This window comes from Schistocerca cancellata, chromosome 5, assembly GCF_023864275.1.
Source record: "Schistocerca cancellata isolate TAMUIC-IGC-003103 chromosome 5, iqSchCanc2.1, whole genome shotgun sequence".
Classification (NCBI taxonomy): Eukaryota; Metazoa; Arthropoda; class Insecta; order Orthoptera; family Acrididae; genus Schistocerca; species Schistocerca cancellata.
This window is the reverse complement of record NC_064630.1, coordinates 766,408,450-766,420,759: the sequence shown is the minus strand read 5'-3', so window position 1 is coordinate 766,420,759 and position 12,310 is coordinate 766,408,450. Positions and strand designations below refer to the sequence as shown.

The 12,310-nt window shown below is 45.3% G+C and overlaps 1 protein-coding gene across 1 annotated transcript in view; it reads left to right on the top strand.

Moving 5' to 3' along the window:
* The first annotated feature begins 4,838 nt into the window (after positions 1 to 4,838).
* The window catches only part of LOC126188795 (SCY1-like protein 2), a 624,676-nt gene continuing 617,204 nt past the window's right edge, over positions 4,839 to 12,310 (top strand). Inside the window, exons 1-2 of the mRNA XM_049930409.1 lie at positions 4,839 to 4,850; positions 4,916 to 5,036. Coding sequence (XP_049786366.1) covers positions 4,839 to 4,850; positions 4,916 to 5,036 — 133 coding nt within the window. The remainder of the gene's footprint in view (positions 4,851 to 4,915; positions 5,037 to 12,310) is intronic.

Sequence of the window (12,310 nt, the reverse complement as noted above, 5' to 3'; positions counted from 1 at the left end):
CCCGACTAGAGAATTAGCGTCCCACGCGTGGGCTGGCCTTGGCTGGAAAACATGGACTGCTGATGAACGGCATCGCGCTGTGTCCGGCACTGAACTGTGGTTTTGCACTGCCCAGGATGAGCGTCGTCGGCTGATATACCAGCGGCCTGAGAAAAGGTCCCATTCTTCCAATTTTTTGGAGAGGCAGAGTGATGCTGCCCCTATCGTCACGGATATGAGGAGCTATATAACTTCACGTCACGGCCTGTAGTGATTGAGAGAACCCTTATAGCAGTATATCATGGGCACTCGTGTGTTACCCTCCATGCGATAGCATCTTGGTGGCATTTTCAACAGGACAATGCTCGTCCACACATTGAACAAGTCTCTATGAACTGTCTGCGTGGTGTTGATGTAGTCCCATGGAGAGCAGGATCCACAGATGTTTTCCTGATAGTACATGTGTGAGACTGGATCGGTCGTCAACTCCATTCCTGTGCTAGTTACGAGGACATCAAGGAGCAGTTCCAACAGTTACGGGCGAGCTTGTCTCAGCACAGGATACTTCGCACTTATGCCAGCCTTCCCAATGCAGGCAAGAGGGCGCGCACCGTCATACCGATAAGTGTGCTCATACTACCAAGATCCTTGTAAATCTTACTAGATTTTGTAATACCTCGAGTACCATGATACACGGTGTTTCCGTAAGAGCGTGCAAAAATGTAACAGGAGTTAGAGAATGCTCCACTGAACAATTTGTGGGAGGGAACCTGGGGCCAGAGAAGCCAACTTAAGGAGTATGAAAGTAAACTTGTCTAACATTACAGTTTTCCAACTTATTTACAACTAACATGTGTACAACTCTACACGTAATGTGCTGTTTATTTACATGCACTTTTTTTATTTCCTGCAAGGAAAGAATGAGGAGGAGCTTGGCCACTAGCAGTTTTTGTTTACTTGTCCATAAGGTTATTATGTTGTATTTACATTGTGGTGTTTGGTTTGTGGGGCGCTCAACTCCGCGGTCATTAGCGCCCGTAGAAAGTCCCAATTTTTACACAGACCATTTTCTTTTCACAAGCCAATCTAGTCACGTTCACATATGATGATGATGATGATGATGATGATGATGGAACGATGAGGACAGCCGGCCGCGGTGGCCGTGCGGTTCTAGCGCTGCAGTCCGGAACCGCGGGGCTGCTACGCTCGCAGGTTCGAATCCTGCCTCGGGCATGGATGTGTGTGATGTCCTTAGGTTAGTTAGGTTTAAGTAGTTCTAAGTTCTAGGGGACTGATGACCTAAGATGTTAAGTCCCATAATGCTCAGAGCCATTCTGAACGAGGAGGACAACACAAACACACAGTCCCCAGGTAGAGAAAATCCCCATCCCGGCCGGGAATCGAGCCCCAGACCCGGTGATCCACAGGCAGCAACGCTAGCCCCTAGACCCCGAGCTGCGGACGTATTTACATTGTCCCACGACAGAACGTGCTATCAATCAACGACAGACCTATTCACTACGCAGCGGTATTCAGTGACGTACAATACAGTACGATGGAGCAGTACCAGTACAGTTTCGCAGAACTCAACTGGCTCTGAGCACTATGGGACTTAACATCTGAGGTCATCAGTCCCCTAGAACTTAGATCTACTTAAACCTAACTAAACTAAGAACATCACACACATCCATGCCCGAGGCAGGATTCGAACCTGCGACCGTAGCAGCAGCGCGGTGCCGGACTGAAACGCCTAGAACCGCTTGGCCACCACGGCCGGCACAGAACTCACTGACATCCACCTTGTGTGTGACGAAGTACATTGCAACGCTTACATTGCTGAAAAGCTGTACAGGGAGCGATTTCCTAACAGGCATCCTCCGTCAAGAGGACGGAGTGTTTCTCCCGATCGACGAATGTGGGAGACTCGTCCATTGAAAAAAAGAAACGAGGGTCATGGCAACTTGAGGATCACTCGCGCACCAGATTTTGAAGAGAAGGTGCCGGGACTTGTTGCAGCGGAACCCACTACCTCGTCGTATTGCACGTGAAATGGGCGTTGCACATACTAGCATGTGTCGAGTAATCCACAAAAAACAATTACACCAATATCACCCACGACGAATCCATGCAATGCTTGTGACTGACTTTGCACCAAGAGTCGCATTGTATCAGTGGTTGCTCCAACAATGGATTGATCGACCACAAGGCCTCCAAATCGTGCCTCACTTGGTCGTGATGGTATTTCGAACATATGGAATAGCCATGTGTGGGATGAAGAAAACCCTGGCGCTGTAGTAGAATCAAACCATCAACCGCGTTTTGTTGGTAATATCTCGGCCGCCATTGTAGGCGAAAATCTCACTGGCCCATATCTTCTACCTGGCCGTCGGAGTCGATCGGTGTGGCCGAGCGGTTCTCGGTGCTTCAGTCTGGAACCGCGCGACCTCTACGCTCTCAGGTTCGAATCCTGCCTCGGGCGTGGACGTGTGTGATGTCCTTAGATTAGTTAGGTTTAAGTAGTTCTATGTTGTAGGGAACTGATGACCTCAGATGGTAAGTCCCATAGTGTTCAGAGCCATTTGGACCATTTTTTAGCCCTCCGAATTGCCACCTGCTTTTGAGGTTCGTGCAAAGAGTTCTTCCTGAGTTGTTAGAGAACGTAGCATTGGCTGTTCGTGAGAGGATGTGGATACAACACGACAGTGCACCACCTCACTTCAGTGTGGATATCCGCAACCATCCCAATGCTGTATTTCTGATCGCTGGATTGGAAGAAGCCGCTGTCTTATTCCATGGCCTGCGAAGTCACCTGATCTCAATCCCATTGATTATTTCCTATGGACATATCTAAAGTCACTCGTGCATGAGACCCCAGTGGATACGGAGACGGAATTAGTTGCGAGAATTGTAGCTGCGTCTGATGCGCTTCGAAAGGCACCACGGATATTTGTCAGGGAGCGTCAGAATCTTGTTCAATGATGTCATGTTTGCATTGAGGTCGATGACCATCAGTTTCAGCACATTTTGTAGCATACAGTACAAATGGTACATTCATTGTGTCTGTAATAGAATTTGAAGTTGACTCTAACTAATGTAAATAAAAAGTGCACAGTGATGTCATTTTATTCCTACTATATCACTTAAGCTGGCTTCTGCGATCTCAGGTTCAATATCTCAAGTTGTTCAGTGGAGCATGATCTATGTCCTGTTGAATTTTTGCATGCTCTTACGAAAACAATCTATATATCCTAGCCGGCCGGAGTGGCCGAGCGGTTAAAGGCGCTACAGTCTGGAACCGCACGACCGCTACGGTCGCAGGTTCGAATCCTGCCTCGGGCATGGATGTGTGTGGTGTCCTTAGGTTAGTTAGGTTTAAGTAGTTCTAAGTTCTAGGGGACTTATTACCACAGCAGTTGAGTCCCATAGTGCTCAGAGCCTTTTGAACCATTTTCTATATATCCTATCAAACCGTGAAGTTCGATTTCGTTTCCTGTTCACGTTTTGGGCGTTTCACTCTTTTCTATGAGGCAGTGTACAACAGGAAAACGCTGACGAAGATTCTACACTACTGGACATTAAAATTGCTACACCAAGAAGGAATGCATATGATAAACGGGTATTCATTGGACAAATATATTATACTAGAACTGACATGTGATTACATTTTCACGCAATTTGGGTGCATAGATCCTGAGAGATCAGTACCCAGAACAACCACCTCTGGCCGTAATAACGGGCTTGATACACCTGGGCATTGAGTTCATCAAGAGTATTGACTGGCGTATTGTGACGAGCCAGTTGCTCGGCCACCATTGACCAGACGTTTTCAATTGGTGAGAAATCTGGAGAATGTGCTGGCCAGGGTAGCAATCGAACATTTTCTGTATCCAGAAAGGGCCCTACAGGACCGGCAACATGTGGTCGTGCGTTATCCTGCTTAAATGTATGGTTTCACAGGGATCTAATGAAGAGTAGAGCGACGAGTATTAACAAATCTGAAATGTAACGTCCACTGTTCGAAGTGCACAAGAGGTGACCAGGACGTGTAACCAATGGCACGCCATACCACCACGCCGGGTGATAAGCCAGTATGGCGATGACGAATACACTCTTCCAATGTGCGTTCATCGCGATGTCGCCAAACACGGATGCGACAATCATGATGCTGTAAACAGAGCCTGGATTCATCCGAAAAAAATGACGTTTTGCCATTCGTGCACTCAGGTTCGTCGTTGAGTACACCATCGCAGGCGCTCCTATCTGTGATGCAGCGTGAAGGGTAACCGCAGCCATGGTCTCCGAGCTGATAGTCCATGCTGCTACAGACGTCGTCGAACTGTTCGTGCAGATGGTTGTTGTCTTGCAAACGTCTCCATCTGTTGACTCAGGTATCGAGACGTGGCTGCACGATCCGTTACAGCCATGCGGATAAGATGCCTGTGATCTCGACTGCTAGTAATGCGAGGCCGTTGGGATCCAGCACGGCGTTCCGTATTACCCTCCTGCACCCACCGATTCCATATTCTGCCATATTCGACCAACGCGCGCGAGCAGCAATGTCGCGATACGATAAACCGCAATCGCGACTGCCTATCAAAGTCGGAAACGTGATGGTACGCATTTCTCCTCATTACACGAGGCATCGCAGCAACGTTTTACCAGGCCACGCCGGTCACCTGGTTTGTGTACGAGAAATCGGTTGGAAACTTTCCTCGTGTCAGCACGCTGTAGGTGTCGCCACCGGCGCCAACCTTGTGTGAATGTTCTGAAAACCTAATCATTTGCATATCACAGCATCTTCTTCCAGTCAGTTAAATTTCGCGTCTGTAGCACGTCATCTTCGTGGTGTAGCGATTTTAATGGCCATCTGTGTGCTTGCCTGTCGCCCCCTACACGACTGAGCTCCAGTAATGTTGTCTTTGTTGTTGTGCCGCAGATCACGGAGGCGCTGTCTTTCCTGCACTACTCGGGACACGTGCTGCACCGCAACGTCTGCCCCTCCAGCATCCTCGTCACCAAGAAGGGCACCTGGAAGCTGGGCGGCCTCGAGTTCACCGGTGAGTACCGCTCGCTTCTCTTCTGCCCCGACGCCGCCTCTCGGCGGCAGGTGACGGGTCGTCTCGACTTCAGCACAGAGGACGCTGGTGCCTCTGCCTTCCACTTCCACCGTCATTTGTTCGCCGACTTGCCTGCGAACGTTTCGGGATTACTGAAGAATGGGATACAACCCGTCGCCTTTGAGCAATGACATCAGTAGTTACCGGAGATGATGTATTGCACAGATTTAACAGCAAAGACGAATGTTGAGAAACAAAGGAATCTAGGACACAGAAAATACATGGTAGACATTTATCACGTACATTCATATTTCGAATATACTGTTAACTTTATCGCTACTTAGAGTTCTAGTATCGTATTTTTCAACTGACCTATACAGCTCAACTGAAAATAGGATACTAGTGCTTAGAAACGTTAGCATGGAATACGTCAGTTGACATATATGAATTGTATCCCCAACTTCAGTTGATCTGTGTAGGTTAACTGCAGCGCGGGATACAAATTTAACATATGCCCACTTGTTCAAACAAATTTCGGGCTTGCAGCCGGTCGTCGTTCAATACTTCGCACGATATTTCAACTGGGCACCTGCCAATCATCTTCAGGTGAGCCGTCGCAGACTGGCGATAACGTCTTGTTTTTTTTTTCATTCCCCTGCCCCATATGGGCAGGGGATGGCTGTCAGCGGCACAATACGCCGCTCTTGAGCCGAGAGACACGACAACTAAAACAAGAATAAAATGATACATACATAAGGAGATAAAAAAAGGGAACATAAAACAGAGTAAGGGGAGAAAATGGAGGTAAAAAGGCATGGACATATAGACGTTCATGGGGTCGCGATAACGTCCTCCGCTCCGCAATATATAGCGTACTGTAACTATTCTGCGCATGCGTCGAAAACTTGATAGTTGAACCAACACTGCCCGCCGGCAGCGCCCTCGCTGGTGGAATAGCGGAACTCAGTCGCCCTCTGCGTTGCTGTTTGCCACGGCCGTCGACGCACTCTGTCGTCTTCGATTTGAGCAAATCGTGGAGATGATGGGATTCCATGCACTGTCCAGCTGGTAGCCGCTGTCACGGTTTACCAGATTTTCCGCCAGTCGTATTTCTACGGATTCTTTAATAATGGAGTCCCAGAAAGACGTTGCTGTGGACAAAATCATTGTTTTCTCATACTCCATTGAATGTCCCGTAGAAATACAATGTTCAGCAATAGCGGACCTGCTTGGCTGCAAAAGGCGGGTGTAACGTTGATGTTCAGTGCAGCGTTCTTTCACGGTGCGTGTGGTTTGACCTATGTAAGCCATACCACATTGGCACGATATCTTGTAAATTGCGGCCTTTCGTAGTAACAGATTGTCCTTAACTGATCCCACAAGGTCCGCAATCTTCGATGGTGGGCGGAAAACCACTTTCACCTTAAATTTTCGGAGCATTCTTGCTATATTAAACGAAGTGTTGCCAACGAAAGGAAGAAAAGCTAAAGATTGTTCCGGCATGTTCTCCTCTTTATTCACTTCCTGCTTCTTAGTTTTAACTGTTAGTGCCCTGTTAATCGGCCGGATGGAATACCCATTTTCGCTGAATACTGTCTTTAGATGGGCGAGTTCTTGAGATAAGCTATCTAGATCTGAGACAGTATGAGCTCTATGAACAAGCGTTTTAAGCAAACTCATGGTTTGCGATGGGTGATGGCAACTCGATGCTTGCAGGTACAAATCAGTATGAGTGGGTTTCCGGTAAACTGAATGCCCTAGAGAACCATCATTGTTCCTTCGAACCAGAACATCCAAGAAAGGCAAACAACCATCTTTCTCTATTTCCATGGTGAACAGGATGTTGCTATGAATAGAGTTGAGGTGATGTAGAAACTCCATTAATTTATCTTCTCCATGAGGCCACACTATGAAAGTGTCATCCACATACCGCCAAAAAACTGTTGGCTTCAGGGTAGCTGATTCAAGCGCTCTCTCTTCAAAATCCTCCATAAAAAGGTTGGCGACCAAAGGAGACAGGGGGCTACCCATGGCGACACCGTCAGTCTGTTCAAAATATTCTTCATTAAGCATAAAATAAGTTGAGGAAAGTGCGTGCCTGAATAAAGCAGTGATATCAACAGGAAACATGTTACCAATCAGTGTCAAAGAATTTGCAAGAGGAACTTTTGTAAAAAGTGAGACCACATCAAAACTTACTAGAAGGTCTACACTGCTAAGACGAAGAGCCCCCAGTCTATTGATAAAATCAGCTGAGTTTCGTATGTGATGTGAGCACTTGCCTACGAAAGGTCTCAGTAAGGAAGCGAGATGTTTAGCTAAATCATATGTAGGAGCTCCAATGTTGCTCACTATTTTTTTATAAGTGCATAGACCTGTTTATTTCTGCAATGGTTTACAGCTTGAACATTTAGCTATTTTCCGACATAATCCCCATTTCTGTCGAGGCATTTTTGCAGACGCTGTGGCAGTTTTTGTATTCCCGTGTCATACCAACTCGCCGCCATGCTGTTCAGAAAGTTATGAACCTCTTCTTTCACCTCGTCGCCGGAGCTGAATAATAATTTATCTATTATACCTATGAATGTGGAAGACTTGAAGCAGAGTTCGTCAACTGCACTACGCCTTCTCTAGGACCACCATTACTACGATATTTTTCAGCCGATACTGGTACTGTCGAAGAACAGGATGCTAGTAGTAGAGGAGGCGAAAAAAGCAACACCTGTAAAATTTGTATCTCGTACTTCAGTTGACCTACGAGGGTAACCCCAAAAGTAAGGTTTCCTATTTTTTTTATAAGTACAGAACTCTGTTTGTGTGGCAGTTGGTCTCACTGTTATGAAGAGTGCTTCACGTGCTGTGTGTAAACATGCGCACGCCGCGCTGAGGCCCTTAGTCCTGGCTTGGCAGCCGTTGAGAATGGAGCTCCCGTTGGATGTTACCGCCAATGGCGAATTGTGTGCAGTTATACGGTTTTTGAACGCAAAGGGCACTGCGCCCATTGAAATCCATCGCCAATTGACGGAAGTGTATGGCGAGTCGTGCATGCATGTCAAAAATGTTCGTGAGTGGTGTAGAGCGTTTGCAGCTGGTCGGACCGAAATTCACGACGAACAAAGGAGCGGGAGACCATCAATTTCTGAGGAGACGAAGGTTGAGCAAAGCATGCGTGAAGATCGGCGGATCACCCTGAATGATCTCTGCACGTTGGTTCCTGAGGTTTCACGAAGCACCGCTCACAGAATTTAACGGAAACATTGAACTACCGGTTAGTGTGTGCAATACGGGTGCCACACATCCTGACTGAGGACCGCATGCGGCAACGAGTTGATGCTCCCTGCGCATTTCTTCACCACCTTGCAGCCGAACAGGACAACTTTCTGGACTCACTTGTCGCGGGTGACGAAACCTGGGCATACCGCTTTACACCTGAGACCAAGCAGCAATCACGCCAGTGGCGGCATCATCTTTCGCCTAAGCCGCGGAAATTCAAACAAACACAGTCTGCTGACAAAGTCATGACAGCCGGGTCTGAGATGGGAAAGGGGTGTTGTTGGTCTACTTTATGCCCACTGGGACAACAATTAACGCTGGAAGGTACTGTGAGAGTCGGAAAAATCTCAAACGGGCGGTTCAGAACCGGAGAAGAGGAATGTTGAGCGAGGGCGTACACATTCTGCATGACAACGCTCGCCCACACATGAAGGGTGAGGTACACGTTCGACGGGTGTTTCATAGGACGTGGACGGCGCATAAATTGGCCAGCCCGTTCTCCTGATCTTACATCTCTCGACTTCTTTCTGTGGGGTACGTTAAAGGAGAATGTGTACCGTGATGTGCCTGCAATCCCAGTGGATATGAAACAACGTATTGTGGCAGCCTGCGACGACATTACACCAGATGTACTGCGGCGTGTACGACATTCATTACGCCACAGATTGCAATTGTGTGCAGCAAATGATGGCCACCACATTGAACATCTATTGGCCTGACATGTCGGGACACACTCTATTCCACTCCGTAATTGAAAACGGAAACCACGTGTGTAGGTGTACCTCACCCCTCATGGTAATGTACATGTGCGCCAGTGAAAAAGACCAATAAAATGGTGTTAGCATGTGGACGTAATGTGCTGTTCCAGTCTCTTCTGTACCTAAGGTCCATCACCGTTCCCTTTGGATCCCTACGTAATTCGGTGCTCTCCGATACACACGATCGAACAGCGAAGGAGTGGTACTCAATCGTCAACTTTAGTTTACAATATCTCCGGATGTAATTAACATTTTACAATGCAACAAACGGCACTGATTACGTATTTGTTTATATGTTCAGATGTGCTAACAAAACTAACGGGGTTCCATTTACAAAAACGTAGGTTTGTGTTAAAAAACACACTTCCGTGCATTTTTTATGGTTTGTATTAACCAATTACACTAGCCCCTCTCCTCACGTTCGGTCTGTGGAATCGATTCCTCAGTATTTGATGTGGTTTACGAAATATATCCAGCGGTAACGTTAGGTGACTCACCCTGTATATATATATATATATATATATATATATATATATATATATATATATATATATATATTTGAAATAATGAACATTTTTCAAACCCTCTATTTTGGTGGGAAAAAATACTAAATATCAACATAAAAAATTTTGCTACAGTGAATTGAAGAGAACTGTTTGTTTCAAGGGAGAACAAAAATCCTTTAAAATCGGAGGAAAAATGTTGCGTGGGGGACGACAGCCATGCCGAAAAAGAAGGTTTTGAGAAAAACGCGTTTAAAGTTTGCCAAGTAATTATCATATAAAAAAGAGGGACAGAGCTTGAAACTTATGTCTGGTCGGTAATAACGTTGGCCCCGGCTAGTGGACGATCGTTTTCGGCTACTTTGATCTGATGAGCTCTCGTTTTCCCCTTCAAAGCCCTTTTTGTCGCTGAGTGCATCACCTCCGGCTTCTCTGTCTTCACAGAATCGGCGCATTTCTTCGCCTTTCCGGTCCATTTTTGACGATTTAAATGTGAATAATACCAAACAAAACTGATTTTCTCTTTACACCGAACAATAAAAACATTCGTCTCTGAATGACGCCGAATGATGCTAACTCAGCCCTGAAACAGCTGACTGAGCGTCTACCAGAGTGCCAACACGAGAAAACTGAAAGTCTACTACGTATTTTTGACACTGATAAACACTTGAACCATTAGAAGCAGCACTAAACATCTCACGAATGCAACGAAGGAAGCATTGACCACGGAACCGGTTCTCTGACGCCAATGCGTGCAGTTTTGACAACTGTGAAGACCTGATTTACGAACGTTTTGGCAACGGAAAGGATGGTGATTAATTTAATACGGTCAATAAGGCGGAAGTGTATTGGTTATGTGCATGGTGGTGAACAGTTATACTTGAAGAAAAAGATACAAACAAATGAAGCTAGAAAGACGGTCACCCAATATACTTTGATAAACATTGCTGTTGGAATCTGTACCATTATTATCCTCCAATTACTGAATCACCCTCATATTAAATGAAAACAGAGTGCAAAATTGCTTTCTGCATTTCATTTGACTCATTCCATTGGACTAATTTCTCAGTCAATATTACGAGACTCTGTGTTCATTTAGTTATTTTCTGTCATTTTAATGTAGTATTTGTCGAGATTTTGAGTAAATAAAAGACTAATTAAACACGGACCTAATTTAGAAGCTCAGATCCAACCTATTGTCCTAAGATTGACCCTGCGCTGCCTAAGTTGTGTATAGCTAAAGTAAAAAGCAGAGATGTATTATAAAGAAAAGCTGAAGAAGGAATAAACATAGTGAATACTTTAATATGTTGAAACAAATTATTGTTTGACAGAATAATACGAAAACATCAACTTTCAACTAGAAACCAGAGAGGGAGTGGAAGAGAAAGATTATAGCGGTGCATGTAGCTTGAAATACATGAAGCAGGCGGTGTAATACAGGATGTGGACAGATTGAAATTTAAAATGTGTAATCTGCTCATCCTTCCAGTCTGATTAATTTTAATAAATAAAAAAAAAGAAACTCAGAATTCTCTTCTGAATTATACCACGTTCCGCACATCCATATATGAATGAACGTTGTAAATTAGTAACGAAATCACGCCAGTGGCGGATCGGTACCATATCGAAGTCTTGAGTCTTCCCCGCTAGAAATGCTGAAAGATTAAACTCATGATGGAGTGAACAATTAAATTAAACATGAAATGGAGGATTTACCACAAGACATCACATAAGTAACTCACAATAAGTTAGTGTATTCTGAAATCAATACAACTACAGCTTACGATTCCTGCATCACGGAGTTTGAGAGCCGGAAGACAAGTACGCACAGTCAGGCTTCTCCTAGCTGCTGTCACAAAATTTGAAGGCTGTGCCTTCTTTTGTTACACGGATAATACAAATTTCAACATCGACAGTTTAGTTGGAAAACTTTTAGACAAATTTTTACATAAAATGTAGGTTGTTAGAAAAGGGGCATTACAATGTCCCCTGAGTGACTACGATACAGTTCGTTGCTCCTTTGTGAGTATTCATTCAACTTTTACACAACGGAAAAAAATTAATATATACACATCTCTTTTTCTTGTTTGATGAAAACGGTTTCAATAAGTGTTCTGTTCAGTTATGGTGAGGTCTTTGGCACAGATTTGTCCTCTATCAAGGTGACATACGAGCGACTGAAAGTTCTGAGGCGAGCGTCGATTCCAAACACTTGTAGGCTTGCGCACGCAGCACAAAACTAACTGCAAGTTCGTCGGAGGAGTGACATCAGTCACGGATGGTGACGTCAGACGCATGCTATGGCGTCAGGAGCGGTTGCGTAACGCCTCCACGCTGCGCCAGGCCGGCTGGTATGACCTCACTGGAAAACCAGCAGAACACTGCTTGCTGTTGTAACCTCCGTGATATAAGTGTCGTGAGCTGTAGTAATCTCGGTAAATAATCTCCATTGTGTTAAGGAAATCCTAAACCTTGAAAATGGCGGAGATGAAACCAACTTACATTTTGCAGCAGCGTAAGTCAGAGAAAATGTGTTTTTCTTTACATCCCGTTCCAAGTGCGAAAGTTGGATATAAAATGCCATCACTGAAGATGTATTTTATCAGTAAAACGAAATGTTAGTAAAATTTTTCTGTGTTTGTGACCGCATTGTCAATACGTAAAACTACCGACGTTTCGGTCACTGTTGGAGGTGACGTCCTTCAGAGTGCTTTTGTGCTTTCTCCTACTTGTATAG